The following is a 27,391-nucleotide window of genomic DNA, read 5'->3' as shown; positions in this document are numbered from 1 at the left end:
CATTACCTGAGGTCAGGAGATCGAGACCACCCTGGCTAACATGGGGAAACTCCATCTCTACTAAAAGTACAAAACATTAGCTGGATGTGGTGGCGGGCACCTCTAGTCCCAGCTAAGCCAAGATCGCACCACTGCACTCCAGCCTGGGCAACAGAGCGAGACTCCGTCTCAAAAAAAAAAAAAAAAAAAAAAAAAAACCCGAATCAACCAAAGCCCCCAAAATCTTTCTTAAAAGGAGATTTTCTACCTAGAGTTCAAGTAATACATGTCCATGTGTGTGTAGAATTTTTAGCATAAGTGTAATCCACTGTAAACCAAAAAGTATCTGAGACAAATCTCAATCAATTTAGAAGTTTAGAAGCCAAAGTTAAGGGCATCTTACACCTGGAAGACAGACCTATGCCTTTCTCCAAAAATGATTTTGAGAACTTCAATATTTAAAGGGGAAAGGGCGGATATTAGGAAAAAAGGAAGGAATGTTTTGAAGGTGTGTATAGATAAGAGGCAAACGGTTGCATTCTTTTGAGTCTTCGATTAGCCATTCACATGTAAGGGTGGGTAAAGGAATAGTCACTTATGTATTCCTTTAGCTCAGTGAATCAGCATTTTTACATAAGATAAAATACAGGGCAGAGGAAGTGATCAGATATACATTTATCTCAGGTGAGTAGAGGGATGACTTTAAGTTCTGTGCTTTGTCCCGTACCCATAAAGATAAGCTATCAGTTTACCTTGTCAGGGTGAAATTCAACAGAACTTGATCTTGGGGCCCACAAGGAATTTCCTAGTGGGCAAATTGTGAGAGAGGTATGTAGCTTTTTTATCTTTGTAACTATTTTATTTAGAAACAAAATGGGAGGCAGGTTTGTGTAATGCAGTTCCCAGCTTGACTCTCCCCTTTGGCTTAGTGATTTGGGGATCCCATGATTTATTTTCCTTTCACACCACTTTATGTTTACCTGAGGCACATAGATGTATTCAATTCCATATAAACAATTCTGTTGCAAAACCGCGTAGCCATATCCTGCTTAAGCTGAAATTTTCGAAGTAAATTATAAGGGTTGTATTAATAGAGGACCCTGAGAAAAGAAAATAGCAAAGGCATTAGTTAATTTGATAAAGCAATGACGATTAAACCTTGTTTTACTTTGTATTCATACAATAAAAAACAGACAACTGAAATAGTTGTCCAAATAATTCAGGCCTAAAATAAATTCACCTAAAATAGCCAGGTGGTTGAGGCAAATGTGTCATTTTCATTTAAGTTGTCTGAATCACTGAATTAATTTTCCTACTTAATCTAAATAAGCATATTGAGACTATGAGAAATTTTTAGGTCAGTGAGGAAGGTCTCTAGATTTTTCTGTGATTATTTGTAGCTCTCTCCATCATTGGAGCACAGTGGAATAACCAATCTGCGAGTTTCCTGCAAAAGAACCACCCAGGAATGTTTGGGGATTTCTGTGTAACCCAGCCCTAGAAAAGCTGAGTTTGGAGATATAGCTACTAAATTCTTGAGCTCTTGCACAAGCTCAGACTATTACCACTATGCCGAAAATAACTTCCAATTGTTCTAAGGCGTTCAAGAATTGAATTACTTAATAACGTACTCTTATATCTGGATTAAGGTATCAGACCAACAGAAAACCATGCAAGACCTGATTGGATGACATAAAAGGATGTTGCATAAGAATCGAAGTCGTCATATGCTGAAGAATAACAAAGGTAATGTGACAAGGAAAATGCACCCCTAATAGCCAAACCTTGTTTATTGCTTACCTGCTGCAGAGGGGTGACTATAGAACATACAGTGTATGTTATAAGGAACAGGCATGTCATATTTTATGAAAGATCCAATTCAATTTTGTTTTTTAAATTATAGAGGGTATTTGTTCAGTGAGTGGCTTAATTTGTTTTTGTATTGTAGTTGAATAATAATACTAGAGAGAGGAATCGGTGTGGATTTTTGTGGGAGCCTGGGCAACCTCAAAATGAGAATAATAATAACACCTGCTTCATGGGATGGTGGTGAACAGTGAACTCCATAATCCCTATACTGAGCTGGGCGTATGCAGAATATTCACTACAGTTTGGCTGTTAGTATTGTAATTGTCAAGATTATTATCAGACATTGAAAATATACCCAAAGTTTCCCATTTAAAGGCAGAGGACAGGTTTCTAAATGCTATAGAGTTTTTCAGACTTTGTAATTTAAATTATTAAAGGTCGAAAAATTCAGATTTAAATTTAAAAATACATTTAGAAACATTGTTTCCTGAATTCATTTCTTCCTTACAAAGGCAAAGGTAGGATCTCTGATCTAAGGGTAGTCAGCTCTCATTTCTAGCTTATCTTGTCAAGTCTGCATGTGATACAGCCCTGGCCCCCATCACTGCAATGGAGAAAAGAATTTTCACTGCAGTGGTCTCCTTTGCCTCTCTCATTCAAATCTGAATATCTATGGTCCAAGCATAAGCATGGTTGAGGAACCATGGGCAATGTTTCATCTACTAATTAACATTTCACAGATGCACGGATGACCAAATTTCAGTTTAAGGGAACACAACAACTAACACAACCTTGAAATCTACTAAATGTCCCTCTCTCAGAATCTTTTGTCCTCTGTTTTGTTTTGATTTTTTTGTGTGTTTATTTTGCTTTCTCTCAGCTTATGCCCCTCTTCTCTGTGCTCCTTCCCAATTTTTTTTTTTTTTTTTTTTTTTTTTTTTCTGAGATGGAGTCTCGCTCTTTCACCCAGGTTGGAGTGTAGTGGCGTGATCTCAGCTCACTGCAACCTCTGCCTCCCAGGTTCAAGCGATTCTCCTGCCTTAGCCTCCCAGGTAGCTGGGACTACAGACGCATGCCACCACGCCTGGGTAATTTATTTTTTATTTTTTTATTTTTAGTAGAGACAGAGTTTCATTGTGTTGGCCAGGCTGGTCTCGAACTCCTGATCTCAACTGATCCACCAGCCTCGGCCTCCCAAAGTGCTGAGATTACAAGTATGAGCTACCACATCCGGCCTCATTTTTTTGTATTGTTTAACTATTAATTGATTTGAATATTTCTGTCTATAATAGCTACACCAAAAAAGATGCAAATGAAGTTCTTCGTGTGTTGATTTCCCACCACATCTCTGGCCCAGGTGTACCACCAGCAAACCACAGAAAAAGGATCATGTCCCTTTAATAAATAAACGGCATTACTTCAGTTCTGGTCTGGCCTCTACCGCTCCCTGAAAACTAGCTGTGGGCACACCACATGTTTCTGCATAAAATGGAAGCTTGCCACCTCAGCCAGGGTTTTGCTTCAGAGAACATTGTTTTCTGGAGTCCGGCCAGCCTCAGAGAATTTACCCAGATGATCCAGGAAACACTGAACCATTTCCATTTATGGACATTTTCCTTTACCAATTAAGAACAAAGGAGAGTTAAAAAAAATTTTTTTTTCCTGATTGCTATATTTTACACTTAAAATTGTAATGTGAATGCTGACATAATTAGAACTATCTGGGGAGATTTTTTAAAGGGCAGGGAACTGGGACCAACAGCCCTGTCCATTGCTGGCATGTTAACAGCCAGTACTTCAGTTTTTATCATAAGTGAGTTTGAAAGCAGATGACATACCAGACATTCCTTCTGAAAGTAAACTAAGGTAATGATGGAACTCAAGGGAAAAATCAACATGTTACTTATAATTCTATTTGGGGGGTTGGGTGGAGAGATGACCATTCTGTGAAATGATTTATACAGCACTGTAGAAAGAAGTTCCCTGGGTGATGACTGTGAGCTGCAAAAGCAACAATGAACAAAGGGGACTTCCAGGGCCTCAGCCTTCCTGGACACACCCGGTGGGAATGCCCCAGTCCTTTTCCGCTCTGTGGCTGGAGAACTTCTACGTAGAGCATTATCCTTACCAACACCAGGAGTTACACTCTAAATGGACAAATTTGGGGAGGATCAGATGAAAATTCAAGCGCTCACTTTCTAGAACAAAAGTCTGAAATGGGTTTAAAATTCATGCTCCTATGCAAACATTTCAAAAAGCATCTTTTACTTTTTGTAAATTGCCAAAACAGACAGATTTCCAGAAGAGGGGTCCTTCTGCAATGCTTGGGTGGTGTCTCTGCCCAAAGGTCTGAGCTGGCCACTTAGTGCTGATCCAAACCAGCAGAGATGGTTCTGTCAGGCCTGGTTTTGTCACACAACTTATGCAAACACTGGTATGTTTCCAGTGGTTGCTTTGAGTTTGCACATTTGAATTAAAATATCTGAATTATGAAATTTTTTTTTGAGATTTTATCTTTTTTATATCAGTTTATTGAGATATTTTGTATACAATCCAATTTTAAGTGTACAATCAAGGTGTTTTTTTGTTTTTTTTTTTTTTTTTTGAGACAGAATCTCGCTCTGTCGCCCAGGCTGGAGTGCAGTGGCACGATCAATCTCGGCTCACTGCAAGTTCTGCCTCCTGGGTTCACGGCATTCTCCTGCCTCAGCCTCCCTAGTAGCTGGGACTACAGGCGCCTGCCACCATGGCCGGCTAATTTTTTTGTATTTTTTTTAGTAGAGACGGGGTTTCACCGTGTTAGCCAGGTTGGTCTCAATCTCCTGACCTCGTGATCCATGCGCCTCAGCCTCCCAAAGTGCTGGGATTAGAGGTGTGAGCCACGGCGCCTGGCCTTTTTTTTTTTTTTTTTTGAGATGGAGTAGCTCTCTCTGTCGCTCAGGCTAGAATGCAGTGGCATGATCTCGGCTCACTGCAACCTCCCGGATTCAAACGATTCTCCTGCCTCAGCCTCCCAAGTAGCAGAGATTACAGGTGTGCACTACCAGGCCCGGCTAATTTTTGTATTTTTAGTAGAGACGGGATTTTACCATGTTGGCCAGGCTGGTCTCAAACTCCTAACCTCAGGTGATCTGCTCGCCTCAGCCTCCAAAGTGCTGGATTACAGGCGTGAGCCACTGAGCCCCACCAGCAATTGATTACTTTTGACCACAATAATATTTTAGAATATTTCTTTCATCCTCCAGAAGTATCCTCATGGCCCACTGCAGTCAGTCCCTGTCCCTGGCAACCACTGATCTGCTTTCTTGCTTTGTAGTTTTACCTTTTCTAGAATTCCATTTAAATGGAATCACATAGTATCTGGGCTCTTGTGCCTGGCTTGTTTTAGCACAATGCTTTGAGATTCACCCATGCTGTGCATGTATCAGTAGTTTATTCCTTTTTATTACTGAGTAGTATTAAGTTGACTTTTGTCTGGATTTGAAAAAATATATATTTATTTGGGCCATATGGAAAAGCAAATAGATTTTTGTTTTTGCTTTTTTGAAAAGCCATGTGTTAATTAAAGATAATCCTAAGAATACATTTAAATCTTTACCTTTTCCTTGAAATGTAAGATCCTAACCTGTCTGAAAGTGAAGTTTTAAATTCACAATTTTTTTTTTTTTTTTTTTTTCGAGACAGCGTCTTGCTCTGTTTCACAAATTTTGAAACAGGCTGGGCAGAGTGGCTCAGGCCTGTAATCCCAGCACTTTGGGAGGCCGAGGCGGGCGGATCGCTTGAGGTCAGGAGTCCAAGACCAGCCTGGCCAACATGGTGAAACCCCGTCTCTATTAAAAAACACAAAAATTAGCCACATATGGTGGCACCTGCCAGCAATCCCAGCTACTCAGAAGGCTTAGGCAGAAGAATCGCTTGAACCCAGGAGGTGGAGGTTGCAGTGAGCTGAGACTGTGCCACTGCACTTCAGCCTGGGTGACAGAGTGAGACTCTGTCTCAAAAAAAAAAAGAAACATTTAGTAAGAAAATCTGTATGTGAAGGAAATTTCCAGATATGCAGCAAAAATATGAAATAATTAATAGCATCCAAGTAAATATTGGTAATCTGGGCATGAACCTGGATTAGGCCAAGAGTTCCACAAAATTTTAAAATAATGATTCAATAATTAATTGGTAGATGGGTTGAAGCAAAAATTTCATCTTTCTCATACAGTATTTGTTAGTAATTTTAACAACAGAAAAATGATTAGTGCTCACTCAGTGATAATAATAATTTTTGAAACAATATTATTCTTATTATGGCTATATCTGTAGAGTACATATTATGTGCCTGGTGCTGTTCTGAGCCCTAGATAATTCATTAACTCTAATAACCCTACTAGATAAGTGTTTTATTATTGTCTCCATTTTATAGATTAAGAAACTAAGGATCACAGAAAGCAAAGTAACTGCTTGATGAATAGAAGCCAGGATTTGGCCCTGGAAACCTGCCTAAGCCTCAACTTTCGGCCACTAGAACACTCTTAACCTCAGTAATGCACTAGAGAAGAATTCTCAGATTGGTAAAAGGGGTCGATATTGTCCCTGAGCAAGGTAAGGGATGAGGCCAGAGCAGGGGTGTCAAGCCTGAGCCAGACAGTTGTTTGGATGTGTGGAGAAGCCCAGAATAAGGCAATGTGAAGAGGTGGGAACTGAGAAAAGTTGGGGAGTGCCTGCCTTAAGGCATTTACATTTTAAAAATATGTTTTAAATCCTGCACTGTTCACATAAAAGAGGCTGCTGGTGGGTCTGGTGCCCAGGGGCCTGCTGCCCATTTGCTGTCCCTGGTCCAGACGACCTCTGGGAGTCCTTCCAGAACTAACATCTTGGGAAAAATTAGAAATATTTGTTCAGAGTCTTTTGTGACTTGAATTTATCGATGTAGGCCAATAGTCTACAATCTGGCTAGGTTATAATGGTCATTGATAAATAACCTTTGATTGCATGTTGAATTCATTCAGTATTGTGAATTTGTCTTTTTTTTTTTATGGTACTTTTTAATCTGACCTAACAAAGAACTAATGGATTGTGGAGTCATATTGCCTGGTTTTGAACCTTGGCTTTGCAACTTACTAGCAGTGTGACTTTGAGCATGTTACCTGACATACCTGTGTTTCCTTGTCTGTAAAATGGGGAAATTAATAGTACACCTAATTCATAAAGTTGTTTTAAAGTTTAAAAGTTTAATGAGATAATGGATTTACAACAGCGACTGACAAATAGTAAGCATTACTTATGTATTTGTATTGCTATTATCACTGTTCCAAAATGATGCTAGATGAGAACATCAGCAAACAGCTATTTATTGGGGGCATTTGTAGGCCTCAATGTTGGGAAGAAGGGTTGGTTGTTTTGGACAGATTGTGTGTTTATAAAGCTCTAGCAATTTTTAAATCTCTAGCAGGAACCAAAGCCTTCTTGACAGCCACCTCTCTGAATTATTGTCACTAGCCTCCTTAGGAGAAGAGACAATATAGTTTATACCAAGATTTGCAGTTGTCTAGATATTACTCACTTCACCTAGCACAGTGGATAACATTCAAAGTTGGTCTCAACAAATATTTTCTCTAGTGCCCACGGAGAGTGGCTGAGAAATACACTCAAAGATGTAAAAGAGTTTGGTATCTAGATCCTCTTTCTTATTCATTTCAAGCCAATATTTATTAAGCACCAACTGCAAGCTAGATACTATACTAGTTAGGAATATAAAGTGGGCCAAGGGTGGTGTTTATGCCTATAATCCCAGCACTTTGGAGGCCAAGGCAGGAGGATTACTTGAGGCCAGGAATTCAAGGTCAGCCTGCCCAACACAGCAAGACCTCGTCTCTACAAAAAATTTAAAAATTAGCTGGGTGTGGTGGCATTTGCCTGTAGCCCTAGCTACTCAAGAGGCTGAGGTGGGAGGATTGCTTGAGCCCAGGGGTTGGAGGTTGCAGTGCGCTATGATGGTGCCATTGAAAATAAAAACAAAAAACAACAAACAAACAAAAAACAAACAAAAAGAAAACGATACTCAGTCTTTATAGGGAGGTTGGCCAGTCAATAGGTTACTTTATGAGTTGCTAACCCTGGTGAGCAGGAAGTTACGTGGACCAGGAGAGAAACCCTTGGTTCAGCCTGGAAAAAGGAGAGGTTGACCCTAAACTGGAGGGCGGAGAGGACCCTGTTGTGACTCTCTGACTGACTTGTCTTCCTTGATGTCCTTTAAGCCGGAGCTGATTCGGGCTGCTGCCTTATTTCTGAGTTAGCGCACTTAAGACTGGGCCTCCCAGTTTGAGGAAGGGGCGGGCTGCTATCTACCTCTGTGAATCTGCCCTGGACCACCCCGGGAGAGAAGGAGGGCTCCGGGGAATCTGCCACATTCCAGGCAAAGGCTCCTAGGCCGCAGCCTCTGTGCCACACCCTTGGCCCGGGCCAGGTGTGCGCCCGCCTCACTGCGAGGGGGAGCGGGCGGCTGCGGGGAGCGCTTTTCCAGCCCGGTGTGTGCTGTGTGTGTTTGTCTGCCTCTGGAGGGCTGGGTCCTCCTTATTCACAGGTGAGTCACACCCTGAAACACAGGCTCTCTTCCTGTCAGGACTGAGTCAGGTAGAAGAGTCGATAAAACCACCTGATCAAGGAAAAGGAAGGCACAGCGGAGCGCAGAGTGAGAACCACCAACCGAGGCGCCGGGCAGCGACCCCTGCAGCGGAGACAGAGACGTAGCGGCCCGGCCCCGCCATGCCTGCGCTCTGGCTGGGCTGCTGCCTCTGCTTCTCGCTCCTCCTGCCCGCATCCCGGGCCACCTCCAGGAGGGAAGGTGAGTCGGCTTCCACAAGGAAACCTCTCAGCCCTGGGCTGAGAATCTGCCTTTCTCTGCAGACCGTGATGGCTGAACGTACCTCCGAGGATTCCCACTTTGTCCAGAACCTTGTTAGAGCTCCCTTCTCCTCCCCTATCTGGGGCTTCTCCAGAGACGGATTTTAAATGAGACTAATACATAAAGCTATCTGCTTTTTAAAAATAGGAAGCCAATAAGCTGTGCCAAAAGAGGATCTTCCTTACCTTAAAAATGTTCCTTCTTGATTTCTTTTTTCGACCAAGGGGCCGCTATTTAATCAATAATGTGTTGTTATATACGTTCTTTCCCCCGCGTGTGCTTTTATTGAAAGGTTTTGGTGGCAATGATTCCCGTGACTGTGAACACCACAAAGATTGCAAAGGAACCTCTTCAATAATCCTGTAATTCATGTTTCAACTTTCGGATGGAAAAATGAGCCTTAAGAGTATTAGCAATACCCTTAACTTTTGCATCACGTTACTTTTCATAGTATTTTCATGTAATATTCATTCAACAGGCACTTATTGGGCACCTGTGTCATATATCATTTGATCTTATCTAGGGCACCTAGTTGGCTGTCATGTGTTAGACGTTAAGTTCATGTAAACAAAACTTTGTGAGAACCTAGCAACTCTTAACTGTAAGCATGTGTCAGCTATGGCAACATTTTATGGGTGTTTTCCTTGTCACTTAGTTCTATGGATATATGCCTGTATAATTGCCCTGATGTTTTATGTTTATATTGTCTCCTGCATCTGATGGCGTTTCAATCATTCTTTCAATAGGTCCAAGGCCAAGAGCCATTTCCATACATGTGTATGCATGAACATGAGATAATGCTCACATGCACATGGAATTGTATAAGCCATTCCCAATATTGTTGTGCACTCTGGGTGATGCTGGCCTGAATTGGATTTGAGTGGCATGAATAATGTTTGAGTGTGTGTTTGAATGCAATGCTACAGTCCTTCTTGTCTAAAATAGTCTTGGAATTAATTTCCAACCTATCATCTCTGACTACCATTTTCAAAACCATGTATGATTGCCACCAAAAAAAAAAAAGGTGGAGATAACTATGTGAAATAATGAATATATTAATTTGCCTGACTAGAATACTATTTTACTGTGCATATCGAAACATCATGTTGTATACCTTAAATATATATAGTTTTAAAAAGTGATAAATAAAAGGTTCTGAAAATGGTCATGAAGGGTATGTTCTCTTAGGGCTGGGATAAGAAGTCTCAGCCTAATGGAAGACATCCCCAAAGTAAAAATAGTCTCTGAATATTAGAACTTAAAGGGACTGCTTATGGATCAACTACTTGGAATCTCTTGATTTGAAAAATGAGAAAATGAAAATGTGTCTCTCAAGGCCACACAGGCAGAGATGAAACTGGCTCTTGATCCAGGGGCTCTTAGGCTGGAGCTTTTTGAGCCACATTATAAAAGTAATAAACGAATAAGATACATATTTATACATGATAAGTAATCATTTAAGCAATTTTCTTGTTGGCTATAGTTGAGTACATATGTGTGTGTTAGCATTAGGGAACAAAATAAACATGTAGGATGCTTTCAATGCTATTTTAATAAAATCAGGCTTAAGAGGACAGAGCTAGGACTCTCACTTCTTAAAGACATACCAGCTTCTGAGCATCCATCTACCCCGAGAAGTCAGAAATACCACTGAGGTTCATTTCCACTATCCCCTTCCTTGGAGGCAGACTAAGGTTTTATTCTCCCTCCTCATTTTGGGATTCAATGGGAATGTGAAGTTTGTTGCCAGGGTAGAACACACATGCTTTTTCATTCATGGGATGCTGGGATGTGCTAGAAGTTGGACTGAAAATATGGTACCTGCCATGTCTCAAAGTGACCGTGTCTGAGTGTCCTGTGGGCTGCACATATGAGAACCTGAAGCAGTGATGTTGCTTCCTGGTTGTTTCCTTGCAGTAGAAATTATGGCAATAGATGAAATCGGCAAGACTTCAGGGTTGGGCTCAGCTAAAGCACAGGCTTTAGAGTCAGCCTGACCTGGCTTTACATTTTGGTTCATTCACTTACTAGTTCCTTATTAGTAACACTTGGTGTCTGCTTCTTCGTTGTTAAGTGGAGGCAATAGTACTTCAACCTTGTAGAGTTTTTGAAAGGATGAACAATTACTGTAAAGTGCCTTAAAATGCCTGGAACCACATTTCTTTAAAAAGTCCAAAGCCAACAGTACAGTGTAGTGAATTCATTTGCCCAGAGATCAGAAAGACCAAGGCTCCCCTTCAGGATAGGATTGCTCGGTATGAGATAAAGTGGCATGTGGCCCCAATAGTCTGGATCTTAGTTCACAGCAGGAGGTATGACTGGAGGAGGATTGAGAAAGAGATAAGAAAGAGACTAGAAACGTAGCCACCAATATGCTTGTGAAGGGCTTTATGTGCCAGGCTGTTCAGTAGGATGGTGCCCTGTAGGCAAAGAAGAGCTGTGAATGATTTGTAAGCAGGAATTAGTGTGACTGGATTCATATTTTAGAAAGGTCACTCACTCAAGGGCTTAGAGAATGAAGTGGAGCTAGGGAAGCCAGATAAATGATGATTACCGTAATTCAAATGAGAGATGATGAAGGCTTTCATCATGGTAATGAAAGCAAAGAGGAAACAGATTACAGGGACATTTAGGAGGTGAAATCTAAAGAATCTGGTGATCCAATAAGTCTGTGTGTTAGGGATATGAGTATAGGAAAGTTGAGAGAAATAAGGAGGAGTCCAAGATGGATCCAAGGCTTTAGGTTTGTACATGGTTAGACAGTGATGCCATTAAAGGATGAGGACTATAAAAGAAGGATCAGTCTGGGCACAGTGACTCATGCCTATAATCCCAGCACTTTGGGAGGCTGAGGTGGGTGGATCACTTGAGCCCAAGAGTTCAAGACCAGCCTGGGCAACATGGAGAAACCCCACCTCTAGGAGGCTAAGGCAGGAGGATCACTTGAGCCTGTGAGGGCGAGGCTACAGTGAGCTGAGATTGCACCACTGCACTCCAGCCTGGGTGACAAAGCGAGACCCTCTCTTTTTATTTTAGTTCAGAAGGGAAATTTGAGATATAAATTTGGGGGCCCATAGGTAGAAAGCAAAGCCTTGACCACAGACGAGATTGCCTAGGACATGGAGATAAAAGAAACCTCAGCACTTAAAAAAGAGATAGAGGAATGATGGAGCAGAATCAGGAGGAATGAGCACTGAGGATAGAGGAAAATCAAGGAAGAAGAGGGTTTTGTTAGTCAAAGGAAGACTGTCAGCAACATGGCAGTAATAACTGGTGTTCAGATATCCAAATGTGTATATACAAAGAATGAGGACTATCACTGCTGGATTTAGCCGTCAGGTGAGTTTTGAAGCAATTGTTCTTCTAGAACGGTGAATTCAGAATCCACGATTATCATGGATTACTAATTTGGTTTTTCCCATGCCCCGATGCTAGAAAAAAGATGCTGTGGATAGTAGGAAGGATCCTTGGAAATGTTTATGCTCCTTCGTAGATTCTGTTATTTAAATCATTGAAGTGGTATAGCATCATACATAAAAGTGCAGGCTCTGGAGTAAGACTGCCTGGGTTCAAATCCCAGCCCTATCATGTACCATTGTGGCACATTTATATTTTGGGACTTGGGTAAGCTATCTCACCTGTTACTTAGCTCCCACATCTCAGAATAAGGATGATAAATCGATATGACCATTACACAAAAAGCACTTTGCACATTGCCTGGTAAGCACTTAATACATGTTAATAGATTACTGTTATTGTTACAACTAACTGCCCTGCCAGTACTGAATTTGGTATATTGCCTTCTGTGTTTTAAGTGGTAACATTTTTGAAGGGCCTCCTTTTTACTCTCCTTTCATCAGCCCAAGAAAGGTGCTGAGGAGCCTTTCTGCTCAAGCAGAAACGAGCCCAAGTTTTACCCAACAAAACAGGAACCCAAAGCAGGTTGCAGTTTCAAGAGTGGATCTCGTATTATTACTTCTCCTTGCCTTTTTCATCCACCAGACCTCATCACACACAGATTCAGCAAATCTGTTGCTTCTCAAAACATGCTCAAATATAAGATGACCCTACAAAGATCATCTCTCATTTCCCAGTGGGAAGAACTTCCCCCACATTCAAAGAAAGGATTTGGACAACTTGATTATGAGAACATTTAGCAATACAGATGTAGTAGTCAAATGTCTCTTCATGTTTAATTTAGTAAATTAGTTACACAGATATATTGAAAGTCACATAATTGATGAAATATTATACTTAGAAGTATTGATTTGTTCACTCACATTTTATGAAGTAATTATATTCAAATTATATTCAGTTATATTCATCTCACCAGATGACTTGAGATATAGTACTGTTTGAATCTGTTTTTGATGTGGTCACTGGAAAGTACATCATTTTCAAAACATTTAAAAGATAGACAAATTATCCCTTAGTGTATATTGTGATCTTCACAGCATAATCACTCTGAAAGGCTTATATGCAACACCTTTCAGCACTCACAACTATGAAGAAATGCACCATTATGAGAATCGTTTAGATAGCTGGGCCCCTTTCTTACTGATAAGTCTCCAATACATTGATCGAGGTCATTTTAGCTTAATGTATCTTCCCCAAACAATATTTTTACAATAAAGTAATTGAGAAAGTACCCTATAATATGCAAGTTTTTGAAAGGACTTAAGTATGATCTTTTTTTTTCCTGAGGGATAATTTTGGAAAAATTAAAACCTCTACCTTATATTCAAGCACGTACAGAGATATAGAATTGAGTTGGAGGTGGGCTGGAAATTCCCATGTGGGCTTAAATTCTGGGTACTCTAAACTGGGGGCAGCCACTGGTTCAGCCTCACTGGCCCAAGAAGCTGAGAAAGATTGTTGATTTGTGATTAGTGTTTATGGGAAAGTCAGGGCATAAGGTTAAGGTGTTGAGAGAATCCTGGGAATATCTTTCCCATTTAACCCATTTAAGTTCTTAATGGTTCAAACTTACTGACTTTTTTTTTTTTTTTTTTCTGTCCTGGAGAAATTTCTAAGGGCAAGACTTGAATCATCTATTAGAGATCAGTATAGAGGGCTGGGTGCAGTGGCTCATGCCTTTAATCCCAGCACTGTGGGAGGCCGAGGCGGGTGGATTACCTGAGGTCCAGAGTTCAAGACCAGCTTGGTCAACATTGTGAAGCCCTGTCTCTACTAAAACATACAAAAATTACCTGGGCATGGTGGAACGTGCCTATAATCCCAGCTACTCACGAGGCTGTGGCAGGGGGACTGCTTGAACCTGGGAGGCAGAGATTGCAGTGATCCAAGATCATGCCACTGCACTCCAGCCTGGGCGACAGAATGAGATTCCATATCAAAAAAAAAAAAAAAGAGAGAGAGAGATCAGTGTAGAAATAGGTGTTCCATAGATTCTAGAATACGCTCATTTAGTCAGAAATTAAACCTAGTAGGTGACTGAATCATTACTGGGCTATGTTTTAATATAATCCCCAGATAGATGATGTAATGTTTGAATCATGTCCAAAGCCAAAGGCTAAGTCTTTTCTGTCTGTGGGTGACTGTATGTCTGCGTATGTAATTCCGCAACAAGCATCTGCTTCTTTATGTCACAACCGTGGAAACAGAAGAGAATGGTTCTTCCTCCAGCATTGATCTATGGAATAACCTGAGTCTTTCCCTTCTGTCATATCAGGTGAGGGGTGGAGATCAATTGGCCAAAGGTATACGGATCCTGCACTTATTCAGGGCTTATATTTACAGAATTCTAACTGTGTCTTTTTATTTATTGTGGGGATATGTATCTCCTCATTAGAAAAGAATCAAATTGCAGCCAAATCATTTCCCACAACTAACTTAAAACTTGGACAAATCATCCAAATGCTCAGCTGCACTGATGTGGGGCATTTCTTACAAAATATTTTATGTTTCACCATGTTTTTCTCTTATTACAGTATCGTAGAATTAAAATGAGAGTGGGCCTCAGGGGTTCTCTACAAGAGCCTCCCATTTTATACATGAGAAAAATGACACCCAGTGAGGTAAATTAACTGCCCAATTTCTTACTGTTGGTCATAGCAGAGCTGGGCTCCAGCATGTTTCATCCTTTCATAGATAGGAAAATTGAGGCACAGAAGAGTGACTGCCTTGACCAGGGCCAGATTTCAGTTGCTAGTTTAATGTTCTTTTTCTGAGATAACTCCTTGGCATATTTCTCATTTTTCTTTTTTTGAGATGGAGTCTTGCTCTGTCGCCCAGGCTGGAGTGCAGTGGCACGATCTTGGCTCACTGCAACCTCCGCCTCCCAGGTTCAAGCAATTCTCCTGTGTCAGCTTCCCAGGTAGCTGGGACTACAGGGGTGCACCACCACGCTGGACTAATTTTTGTATTTTTAGTAGAGATGGGGTTTCACTGTGTTAGCCAGGATGGTCTCAGATCTCCTGACCTCGTGATCTGTGCGCCTCAGCCTCCCAAAGTGCTGGGATTACAGGCATGAGCCACTGTGCCTGGCCTGAATTTTCATTTAAAGTAATTTTCAAGCTTGATGGAATCTTTATCTACTGTTGACATACCACCTGTATTTCTAATGGAGACATCTATCTCGTCTTTTCAGAAGTCTCCATTTGTGTATATGATTCAATATATTGGCCTTTCCTTTAAAAATATCAGAGAACAACAGGTTAAAACTAAGCACAGCTCTAGTTTGTGGGGCATTAACAAGAGAACAGATTTCAAATTACCAAGTTTTCTCTTCTTTTTGTTCCACTCTGTTGTCAGGTTATCATGCAGCTTGGAATTGACCAAGTGGCTCAGTTTAGGATCGTTGATAGTACTGTGATAAGACTTTCTCTTTTAGCAATCATTGTTCTTTAATGACTGTTGACATTTGCATCTGTATATACGTAGTCATGTCCAGAGATTATTTCTGTCTCCCTGCTACAGACCCTTGTAAGTTTTGGAGTCTTTCAGAAAGAGGTCAGTTTCATGGCCAGAATGTTGACCACGTAAGCTTTATACATACTTACTGCTGTTCAAATCATGGCCCATTTTGCTCTTGGTAAAAGGATACTTTTTGGTAGGGGATTCCTAGTGTTTAAAAATCATTTTTCATCCCAAATAGCCTGGCCTACTTTGGGAAGGCAGTGGATCCAACAGTAATCTGAAGCTGCTGCTCTTGCCCTATCCAGGCAGTTGTACCATGGTAGGAGGGGATCTTCACATTCTGAGATCTGCAGGGAGCAGGGGAGAGGCCACAGTGGACCTGGCATAGGAAGTAGTAGTGGAGAAACAGCATATTTGTTTGACTGAGATGCAAGATACTCCCTGATGCAGTCTTCATGGTCCAGTCTCTTCTCAAAATGTTTGTTACTTCTCTTTATGGATGTATAAAGGTAGTTTGGCTCATAAGAGCTCATTTAATTCATTCTTCTGACTTTAGGCAATATAGTGTTTTTGTTTTTGAGATGGAGTCTCCCTCTGTCACCCAGGCTGGAGTGCTGTGGTGCAATCTTGGCTCCTGGGTTCAAGCGCTTCTCCCAGATCAGCCTCCTGAGTAGCTGGGATTACAGGCGCATGCCACCAGGCCCACCTAATTTTTATATTTTTAGTAGAGATGGAGTTTTGCCATGCTGGCCAGCCTGGTCTCGAACTCTTGATGTCACGTGATCTGCCCACCTTGGCCTCCCAAAGTGCTGGAATTACAGATGTGAGCCACCATACCCAGCCAGCAATACAGTTTTAATTCATCTTTTTTCTGGAAAAAAAAAAAAAATCTGTAAGGAAGATACTATAAATGCACTCCATGCATATTTTCCCAACATTGCAAATGCACATGAATTACCATTGTTCTTTTGTGAAGACTAAGAACTGTATAATGGTATGTAAGCCCACACACATACCTAAATGCTTGTATGTTTGTGAAGGGATGTAGTGATAGCAAAAAATCTGTGCCTAATCTCCTTGTACAAAAAAAGTATTGTTACAAAAGCAGTAAGGATTTAAAAAGGAAGATTTATTGGTTTTTTTTTAAGGAATCAATGAAACATAAATTTAAATAATTCAAAAATCATGGTTTATACTTCAATTATCTCCAAAAGGCATTTTAGTACAAATTAGAATCCCCTTTTTAACTTCTCTTTATTCAGACACATCATAGAAGGTTTCTTTCCTTTTGGTCCTCTTTGCTTCAAGTATTTACCTCTGGCGTCCCTGGAATCTCTGATTCCCTTTATTTCAACTGCTTCTTAGAGGGGCATAGGATACCTTTTTCTAGGCCATGCAAGAAATGTCCAGAGAACACTATGCTCTTTGAGTAACAGTTAAATATCCTTTCTATGCTGGAATGCTTTTCTTTGTAGGTAACTTCACAGAAATGTATAACCCTTTCTTTCTGTGGTCAGAAGAGTGTGGAGTTCCATGCAGGTGGTTGCTGTCATACAGAATCTTACCACAATCACTTCCTGAGTCTATGCTGCAGCTGACAGCAGCTGTCTTGTGGTAGAGCCTTTGACAGCGTCAGCTATAACTCTAATGTCCTCACTTTGCCTTCCCTTTCACCTGTGAGCTTACTCAGACTGAACCCTCAGTTCTACCTTTACCCTCCACTCCTTTGCTAATCAGACAAAACTTGGTGTCCCCAGTTTCCCTGTTCACTGGGACTTTCTTCCCCCTCCTCATTGTCTGCCTGGGCGCTGGTGTCCCAGTGGAGTGTAAGGGGAAGACATCGCCAGGTGTGAACTCCTGATGGAGTCCTCACCAGGCTGAGTCATCTACAGTTCACACAGGTACATTCCCAAGTCTAGGTTGTGATATAATGTGCTATGAACTCTCGGTGAAACAGGTGTCTCCTCTGAAGTCATAATCATTCAAAACGAAATGGCAGTGATCTGAGTTTCACTGACTCTTGATGACTTTGGACTATTCAGAGTTGAAAAGACTGACCCATACTTTATGATTCAAAATTGCCTGTGAGATTAGAGAACTGAGCTCTGTCATTCCTCTCATCCTAGCGCTTCCTGCTGCAGCCTTACTCACATTGCTTGGACATTTAAATGTCAACTGGTGCCGTGCCCTTTATTTAAATGAAACAAATGGATCAGGCAGGATATGGTATCAGTTTTCTGGCTGTGGTGGCTTAAAATGTGGCTATGAAAAATTTGCGAAAGAAGACTAAATTCAGCTAAAAGCCTTAGTGAGAGAAGTACCATTTCAGTTTTCTTATTCTAATTAGGGAACATATTGTGACATTCTTTAAGAAGATAAAACTGGAAGCAGATATTCACACATTAAACAATAAAGTTCAAGGCCAGTTTAAATGATGAAGTATTCAGATTTTGTTTTAAAATATCTGCTTAAGCCGAGAAACATATTAAAACTTGGAAAGAAAAATTCCATGTAGGAGGTTTTAAAACTAGAAAAATCCTTATAAGCATTTTCATCATCACATGTAAGTATAATATAATAAAAACATTCATCTTTTCAACTTGAATATCTCAGACTTGAAGGCACAGATTTTTGCAAAGAGGATCATAGCTTCTGATGCCTTTGATATCAAACTGATAAATGACAGGTGGTATCTTGCTTTAGATTGCATATATAATATGCAATTTGAATATTTGTCATAATTATTTATTTTTGATAAAAATGATTTTTTTTTTTTTTGAGATGGAGTTTCACTCTTGTTGCCCAGGCTGGAGTGCAATGGCATGATCTCGGCTCACTGCAACCTCCGCCTCCTGGGTTCAAGTGATTCTCCTGCCTTAGCCTCCCAAGTAGCTGGGATTATAGGTGTGTCACCATGCCCAGCTAATTTTGTATTTTTAGTAGAGACAGGGTTTCACCATGTTGGTAAGGCTGGTCTCAAACTCCTGATCTCAAGTGATTCACCTGCCTCGGCCTCCCAAAGTGGTGGGATTACAGGCATGATGAGCCACTGTGCCTGGCTGATAAAAATTTTTAAAATACATTAGGATAAATTTCTATTTAAAGGACACTTTCAATAATTGCTTTTGTACTGAGAACAACCTTTGCTAGATTTTTAAAAGTGAGTATATGCAACTGAAACTTTATTCACCATCTTCAATATAGCTTTTTACATTTGGACTTCCCATTGAAAGACCTCATTATAGGTGACTTCATGGAGGCAACTGTTGCTATCTTTGAACATAAAAGAGTTGTCAGTTTACATGAGAGCAGTCTTTTGACTCAGAGGAAGGGAATGGTATCCAACAAGGTATATTAAGATTTAGTTTTCAGCGTAACTTCTTTGAAAAAATGAAATAGGAGACTAGTTGAGATTGTCAGCCCCAACTTGTCTCTGCCCACCATGATGGTTTTCTTTTATAAAGCAAGAATTTTAAGAAGCAGAGGAAATGAAGACATAAAATGAAGTGTATGTGAATGAATGGAAGAGAGATGAAGATGTCCCAGTGGTGAGCGTTATATGAAATTAGGCTGGAAAAATAGGTAGGATAAGACCATGATAGTCCTTGTAGGCAATATTGAGGAATTCTGGTGCTTAACTTCAAAGGAAAGGAAAGAAATTACAGAATATTAAGCAGAGAAGTCATGATACAATTTGTATTTTGGAAAGATTTTCTGATTGCTGAGTGGAGGGAAGCAAAAGAAGTTGCAGGGAATTCAGCTAGGAAGTGATGGCAGGCAAGAGATGATTGAGGTTTGGTCTAGATATGGCCATAGTGGAGATGGACTTGAATGGATTTGAGATATTTAGTGGGTTATATCAACAAAATTCAGTGTTAAATAGGCAGGTGAGAAAGATGGAGAACCTGTAAGGATAGCTTCCAGCTTTCCGACTTGAAGGCATGGCAATCGTAAGTTTGGTTTTAAACAGGTTTTGTGTAAAGAACTTTTGAGATAACCAGTTGGAAATGTAAAGTGAGCTGGGCGCAGTGACTCATGCCTGTAATCCCAACATTTTGGGACGGTGAGGTGGGCAAATCACTTGAGATCAGGAGTTCGAGACCAACCTGGCAAACAAGGTGAAACCCTGTCTCTACTAAAAATACAAAAAATTAGCCGGGCGTGCTGGCGGGCGCCTATAGTCCCAGCTACTTGGGAGGCTGAGGCAGGAGAATGGCGTGAACCTGGGAGGCAGAGCTTGCTGTGAGCCGAGATCGTGCCACTGCACTCCAGCCTGGGCGACAGAGCGAGACTCTGTCTCAAAAAAAAAAAAAATGTAAAAGTAATAAGTAAATAAGTAAATAAATAAAGTGGATGGCAGACATGAGGACCTGAAGTTGAGGATGAAGTTTGGGCCAAGGAAGTATCTTAGGATGTCAACAATTACGGTGGTTATTGAAGTCCTTGTCATGGATGAGATCACCCAAGGAGAGACTCAGATTGAGAAGTTGTGGAGATTAAGGAGCCCTGAGGAGCACCAACATTTAGAGTTGGGGTAAGGAGAGGAGCCAGCAAAGGCTTGAATAGGGAAGGTCAGAAGGCAGACAGACACCTGGCAGTATGACATCATAATATCCAAGGGAAGAGAGTTGCACAAAGGAAGGAGGGAAAAAGATTTGATGTCTCAGAAAGAGAAAGAGGGACACATGCAGGAAAGGAAACACAGGGCACATCCCTTTCCTCTAAATAAGAAAGATAATTGAGCATCATCTTTTTTTTTTTTTAATTGAGACAGAGTCTTGCTCTGTCGCCAGGCTGGAGTGCAGTTTCGTGATCTCGGCTTACTGCAACCTCCACCTCCTGCGTTCAAGCGATTCCTCTGCCTCAGCCTCCCCAGTAGCTGGGACTACAGGTGCCTGCCACCACACACGGCTAATTTTTTTGTGTACTTTAGTAGAGATAGGATTTCACCATGTTGGCCAGGATGGTCTCGACCTCCTGACCTCATGATCTGCCCACCTCGGCCTCCCAAAGTGCTGGGATTATAGGCATGAGCCACCGCGCTGGGCCGAGCATCATCTTTAAATGGTTCATAGTTGGACTAATTCACGGGAGATTACAGGTCACATCATATAAACTTGCTGCTGTTTCACTGAATCAGTTTTAGTGCACTAAGCAACCGAAATGGTAGCAAGAGCAACAAAGCACTACGTAATAGCAACCAGCACACACTGTCAGGTTTAAACATGATGCTCAAATTCCTAGCTCCTGACATCGTCCCACACAGCCGCCAAGTACACTACCTATCAAGGCTGCCTGAGCACTGCAAACTGATCTCATGCTCTGAGGCCTGCCTCATCCCCTTGCCCTCCTCCCACACAGCCCTAGGCTCGCTGCCCTTTGAGGTGGCAGGCAGAAAGCATTGCAGCTCTGGGCTCATAGACCACAGATGGGTGGGCAGTCCTGGGGTGGAAATAGTTCATCTGGTATGAGCAGCAACCTGAAAGTCCCAGACCCTTAATCTCATTGAAAATCCCATGTTCCTCTCACAATTCTTTCTGTTCCCATCTCACCATGGATTTTTTTGCTTGGAACATTAGTTGTTTTACACTGAATGTCATATATGTAGACAATGGAAACTTTGTGTAATGTATTGGGGAAATTTGAAAGTAGGCTTCTGGACTTCAGGGAGATTTCTGTATGTTCAGGTTCTTGTTTGGCTTTTCTTTTTTTTTCTTTTTTTTTTTCTTTGAGACAGAGTCTCGCACTGTTGCCCAGGGTGGAGTGCAGTGGCACCATCTCGGCTCACTGCAACCTCTGCCTCCCAGGTTCAAGCGATTCTTCTGCCTCAGCCTCCCAAGTAGCTGGGACTACAGGCACGTGCCACCACACCCAGCTAATTTTTGTATTTTTAGTAGAGATGGGGTTTCAATATGTTGGCCAGGATGGTCTTGATCTCTTAATCTCGTGATCCACCCACCTAAGCCTCCCAAAGTGCTGGGATTACAGACTTTTCTTAGAGTCAGACTGCCTATATTCCTTCCTTCCTTCCTTTCTCCTTCCTTCCTTGGTTCCTTCCTTCCTTCCTTCCTTCCTTCCTTCCTTCCTTCCTTCCTTCCTTCCTTCCTTCCTTCCTTCTTTCCTTCCTCCCTGCCTCCCTCCCTCCCTTTCTTCCTTCCTTCCCTCCCTCATTCCCTCCCTCTGTTCCTTTCTGTCTCCTTCTATCCATCATGCTGTCCACCATCTTTCCATCCATCCATCCATCCATCCATCCATCCATCCATCCATCCATCCAAGCACTGCATTAGGTACTGTGGGGGTATAAGGTGAGAAATGCTGTAGAAGAAATAAGTCATAGACATAAACAGTGATAACACAGGATAGAACGAGGCAAATGCTGAGAGAGGTGAGAATGAAGTGCTCTGGGCATTCACGGGAGAGAGAAACTGTCAGAGGGTATCGGCAAGGAAGTGCACAATCTGATTTACGCATCTAAAAAGAAAACTGGCTGTTACCTGGAAATAGATTTAGGGAGGGTGGAAGCAGGGAGTGCTCCTGATAAAGGAAATAGCAAGCCTAAAAGCCAGAGGTGGGAAAGGGTTAGTGCAGCCTAGATCTGCGCATTGGAGCCCAGTGAACTCTTGATGAGGTAAAGTTGGAAAGGTTGGCAGGGGCCACATCTGCTGAGTTTTGAAAGAAGTTTGGATTTTTAATTTTGTCATTACCGTTAAAGCACTAAAAAGCATGATGATTTCACAGATTATACAAAGATAGCGATTAGATCACCTTAGTGAAAAGCAGAGCATGTTTTTCAGTTTAGAACAATAGAAAGAGGGCCGGACGCAGTGGCTCAGGCCTGTAATCCCAGCACTTTGGGAGGCTGAGGCGGGCAAATCACCTGAGGTCAGGAGTTCAAGACCAGCCTGGCCAACAAGGCGAAACCCCATCTCTAATAAACATACAAAATCAGCTGGGCGTGGTGGTGGGTGCCTGTAATCCCAGCTACTCGATAGGCTGAGGCAGGAGAATCACTTGAACCTGGGAGGCGGAGGTTGCAGTGAGCCAAGATCGCGCCACTGCACTCCAGCCTGGGCGACAGAACGAGACTCTGTTTCAAAAAAAAAAAAAAAAAAAAGAACATTAGAAAGAGGACCTGCTTATAGACAAACAATCATATGTATGCCAAGTGATTGAAATTTCTCGTAATTGTATGTCTCAAAAGGGCACTATTTTTTATGGGAAATTTAAAATGAGATCCTGATGAACTGCTACTACTGATGATGATTATTCCAAGGCCTTGTCTTGAGAACAACCTGAGGAAATATTTTCTGTTTCCTTTTATTCTCCTAAGGCCACAGCTGGGAAACCGCCTTTGCCCCTTTGCTTCCTGTTCTAACCTGTTGGAGCTGCGTGTTTTAGTGAGGGGTGGGAGTGTTGTGAAGTGAGCCCGAGGGATCTTGCTTGCCTCACTCTATTGTTTAAGGAGGGCCTCCAGCTGCTTTGATCTGTGTCTCTGGGTGAGTGTGGGTGGTAGTGGGCGGTCCAGCCTATGTCTGGCTGCCTGGCGGTCTTCCCTAAGAAGCACCTTGAGGGTCAGCGACTGTGTGCTATTATAGTTATTATCATAATAAATGCTTCAGTGCCAGAGAGGTAGCATACAGCAGTCAGACGCAATTACCATCCACGCTTTACTAGACTTAAAGAAATCTGTGAAAATCTGACTCAAATGACTCCGTTTCAGATGGGTTTTTGTAGGACTTGAGGTAAACTTGCAGAGTCTCATTTCTTTGGCTGTGGAGAGAATGCTGGCTGGCAGAATCAAGGATTTGGAGGGAGCTGGAGTGAGGGCGCAGAAAGAGGAGAGGATGAAACCTTGAAGAGGTGTCCCTGGCTTTGTACAAATGAATAGTCAAAGGAATGATGGATGGGACCTAGAACCAGAGTTCAGTGAAAGATGGAGAAAAACCTGCCTGTTTTGTTTACTGACCTTAGAATGGCTTCAGATCTGTTCAGGGTTCGAGTCTGATTTTTTAAATTTTATTTTCTGATGATGTGCAATATCTTAATGCCAGATCTTGAACCCATACCTGGGCTCCAACATAGAAATCCTTGCATGAGCTCTAGAATACACCGAGCTTTTTCCCACCTTGGGCTTTTAGGCTTGCTCTTTCCTTTGTCACGGGCACTCCCTGCTTCCACCCTCCCTAACTCCATTTCCCCATAACAGCCAGTCTTCTTTTTAGATGCATACATCAGATCAGATCATGCACTGATTCCTGTTCAAGTAGGAAAACATGGATAATATGATACATGCTTTACACAGGCAAATATCTTTGGAAAAATAAAACACTAGTGACCCCCTTGGCTGGGTGCGGTGGCTCACGCCTGTAATCCCAACACTTTGGGAGGCTGAGGCACGTGGATCACTTGAGGTCAGGAGTTCACAGCCTGGCCAACAGGGTGAAACCTTGTCTCTGCTAGAAATATTAAAATATTCCATTGTATTTCAGAAGATTATAAAAGCTCTAAGGTGAATTTTGAAGGCTTCATCAGCATATCCATATTAAAAGGAGATGACAGAAGCCAAAATAAAAGAATTATGGGCTGACAGGACAACTGGATTAAAATAAGCATCAGTTTCATTAAAAATGGCTAATTTGAAGACAAATCTTTTGACTCCAGCTCTCTAGAGGATATAAGATGACCTTGATGGACAGTGGAAGAAATCACAACATGGAACTCCTTGAATAAAAATTTATTGACTTTAAAAAAAATACTAAAATTAGCTGGGTATGGTGGCGCACGCCTGTAATCCTGGATGCTCAAGAAGCTGAGGCATGAGAATCGCTTGAACCTGGGAGGTGGAGGTTGCAATGAGCTGAGATCACACCACTGCACTTCATCCTGGGCAACAGAGTGAGACTGTCTCAAAAAAAGAAAAACAACAACAACAACAAAAAACACACACACACAAATTGGCAACCTCCTTCTTTGAAATGTTACTGGCTCATAAAGTCTGAGTGTTCAAGCATGCAGTATAGCCTCCCTATTAGATGTGATGTTTATTAAATTAATAAAATAAATATACATCTCATTGACCAAGGATAAAAGAAGGAAGGGGGAAAGGGGGCTTAAATCAGCAAAACAAAATCTACTGATGAGATACTTCGGAAATAAAGATGATTTATCAGGAAAGAGTAAAAGAAAATCTGCAATAAAATGATATAGACAAGTAGTTTGATGTATTTGTTATGTAAACAATTCATAAGAAAAACATTGTGCCATAAGAAAAACATAGATAAATGGACAAAGATCATGAAGCAGACAATTATGAAAATAGAACTAAAACAGCAAACCGGCATATGGCACTTTCTACCCTCCTTCCCACCCATCTTACTACCTCCCAACTTCCTATGCCTTTCCACTGCTTTATATATTTCTCCTTAACAAATACCACTATCCTAATATTCTCTCTCGATATTACTTATTTATCTTGTTTATTTTCTTTTCCCCCAAATTGCACGTAAACTCCATGCGGGCTGGGACATCTGTTGGTTTTGTTTGCTACTGTATGCATCCCATTGCCTAGAACTCAGGGAAGGTCCAAGATAACCATCTATGGGTTTTTTAAAGTTCAACAGAACATTCAATCATTTGTTTGTTAAAAAAAAGACTAAATGCCTACCATGGACCAGGCACTGTGTGATATAATAGGGCTTCATTTTTCCTTTTTCAAAAGCGTGAGACGTGTTTTCTACCTGTTAGAACTGCAGAGTTGAGTGCAGAGATTTGCCCGTGGACACAGCTTTGTTTCAAAAGCATTTTTTTTTTAAAAATTTTGGCCAAAATTTTAAAACCAATAGATTTCATACACAAAGCCAGATTTCTGTCTTCCTTTAAAAGAAGAGTTGATGCTGACTACAACAGGCATGTGGCTACAATCGGCAGGGGGTGAAGTGCTGCTTCTTACGCCCTTTGGGCAGAATCCCCACCACTTCCTGTTGCCTTACTCTAAGCCTGACAGTGCCCTTTGGCAACCGGTAGTTGCCAAACCATGGTAGTAGCTGGGCAGATATTGGTCACAGAGTAAAGACCACGTACAAGCCACATTACACCGTTTTATTAAGCCCAGTTGCAGGAATATTCTAGAATTTTAAATAGAAAAGTTGTTTCCTGCCCGCCCCCCCCCCCCGCCACCCCTAGTAGCGAGAGTAAATAATAAATGGTTTTAGGGAAGTTAGTCTCAATTTGGGAGATGATTTGAGAGAGACCATTTTTCAAACACATTAATGATGAAAAGCATCATTCCATGCAAAAGGAGCTTGGAACAAGCTCTCCCATCATTTTCTTGGTGGGACCATTTCAAAGACTCAATACTGAGTTAAGTGCAGTACAGCTGGGTGTTTAATCTCAGTGCAGCTTGGTAACTCAAAGTCCTGCAGGCAAGGCTGTAGAGAGTGTCTTCACGGAGTTCTCATGCAATGCAGATACCCAAGGCCAATACGCTCCCCAGACATGAGGCCCATACATCCCCTCACTCTAGATGGCATTGCCCTTGGCTTTAAGGGAGACCCATTTGAAAGGAAAGGGGTATGTTTGCAATAGGCTTAGAATCTGTTGGGCAGGCTCTTGGGGGGGAGATGTTGGCTAAGGACCTCCATCCCTGGAACTGTAATGCAACTCCATTGAAGGCTGTGCATTTAAAGGACAATGGGGCAGGCATGGTAGCTCATGCCTATAATTCTAGCACTTTGGGAGGCTGAGGTGGGAGGATTGCTTGAGGCCAGGAGTTTAAGACCAGCCTGGGCAATACCACGAGAACCTGTCTCTACCAAAAAGTAACATATTTAGCTGAGTGTTGTGGCATGCATCTTTGGTCCCAGCTACTCGGGAGGCTGAAGTGAGAAGATGGCTTGAGCCTGGGAGGTTGAGACTGCAGTGACCCGTGATCACACCACTGCACTCCACTCTGGGTGACAGAGTGAGACTCTGTCTCAAAAACAAAACAAAAGAAAATAGGCTGGGTATGGTGGTGCACACTTTTAATTCCCAGCACTTTGAGAAGCCAAGGTAGGTGGATTGCTTGAATCCAGGAGTTTACGACCAGACGGGGCAACATGGTGAAAACAAAAACAAAAACCAAACAAACAGGAAAAAAAAAACCACAACAAAAATTAGTTGGGCATGGTGGCACATGCCTGTATTCCCAGCTACTTGGGAGGCTGAGGTTGGAGAATCGCTTGAGCCCAGGAGGTCAAGGCTACAGTGAGCTGAGATTGTGACACAGCACTCCAGCCTGGACAACAGAGTGAGATCCTGTCTCAATAAAAGTAAAAATTAAAATAAAATGAAAGAAGGACACCTATTGTTTTCAAAGTAAAGCTTTAGAGGAGGAGACAGAAGAGGAGGGATGTGATAGAAAAAGATTATAACAAGTTTATATATTTTGAAAAGATTGCTCTGAATAAATATATAATGAGCTGCCCTTATGAAGTTAATTTTTACCACCACAAAGCATGTTCTTTTTTGAGACAGAATTTCGCTCTTGTCACCCATGCTAGAGTGCAATGGCACAATCTCAGCTCACTGCAACCTCCACCTCCCAGGTTCAAGTGATTCTCCTGCCTCAGTCTCCCAAGTAGCTGGGACTACAGACACCTGCCACCACTCCCAGCTAATTTTTGTATCTTTAGTAGAGATGGGGTTTCACTATGTTGGCCAGGCTGGTCTCGAACTCCTGACCTCAGGTGATCCACCCTCCTTGGCCTCCCAAACTGCTGGGATTACAGGCGTGAACCACTGTGCCCAGCCCATGTTCTAAATAAGAAAAGCATAATGAAAAATTTGTAG

At 41.7% G+C, this 27,391-nt stretch overlaps 1 protein-coding gene across 2 annotated transcripts in view; it reads left to right on the top strand.

The window, feature by feature from the left end:
• Positions 1–1,479: 1,479 nt before the first annotated feature.
• Positions 1,480–27,391, top strand: part of LAMC2 (laminin subunit gamma 2) — a 65,768-nt gene continuing 39,856 nt past the window's right edge. Inside the window, exons 1-3 of one of the 2 annotated variants that reach the window (XM_063726245.1) lie at positions 1,482–1,725; positions 6,203–6,381; positions 8,402–8,623. In XM_063726245.1, the coding sequence (XP_063582315.1) occupies positions 8,545–8,623 (79 nt within the window). In that variant the 5' untranslated portion in view covers positions 1,482–1,725; positions 6,203–6,381; positions 8,402–8,544. Of the gene's footprint in view, positions 1,726–6,202; positions 6,382–8,401; positions 8,624–27,391 lie in introns of both variants that reach the window. The other variant, XM_063726249.1, reaches the window with a different exon arrangement.

The sequence above is a fragment of the Pongo abelii genome, chromosome 1, assembly GCF_028885655.2.
Source record: "Pongo abelii isolate AG06213 chromosome 1, NHGRI_mPonAbe1-v2.0_pri, whole genome shotgun sequence".
NCBI lineage: Eukaryota > Metazoa > Chordata > Mammalia > Primates > Hominidae > Pongo > Pongo abelii.
Note: the sequence above shows the minus strand (reverse complement) of the source record. Positions and strands in the feature narration are given on the sequence as shown.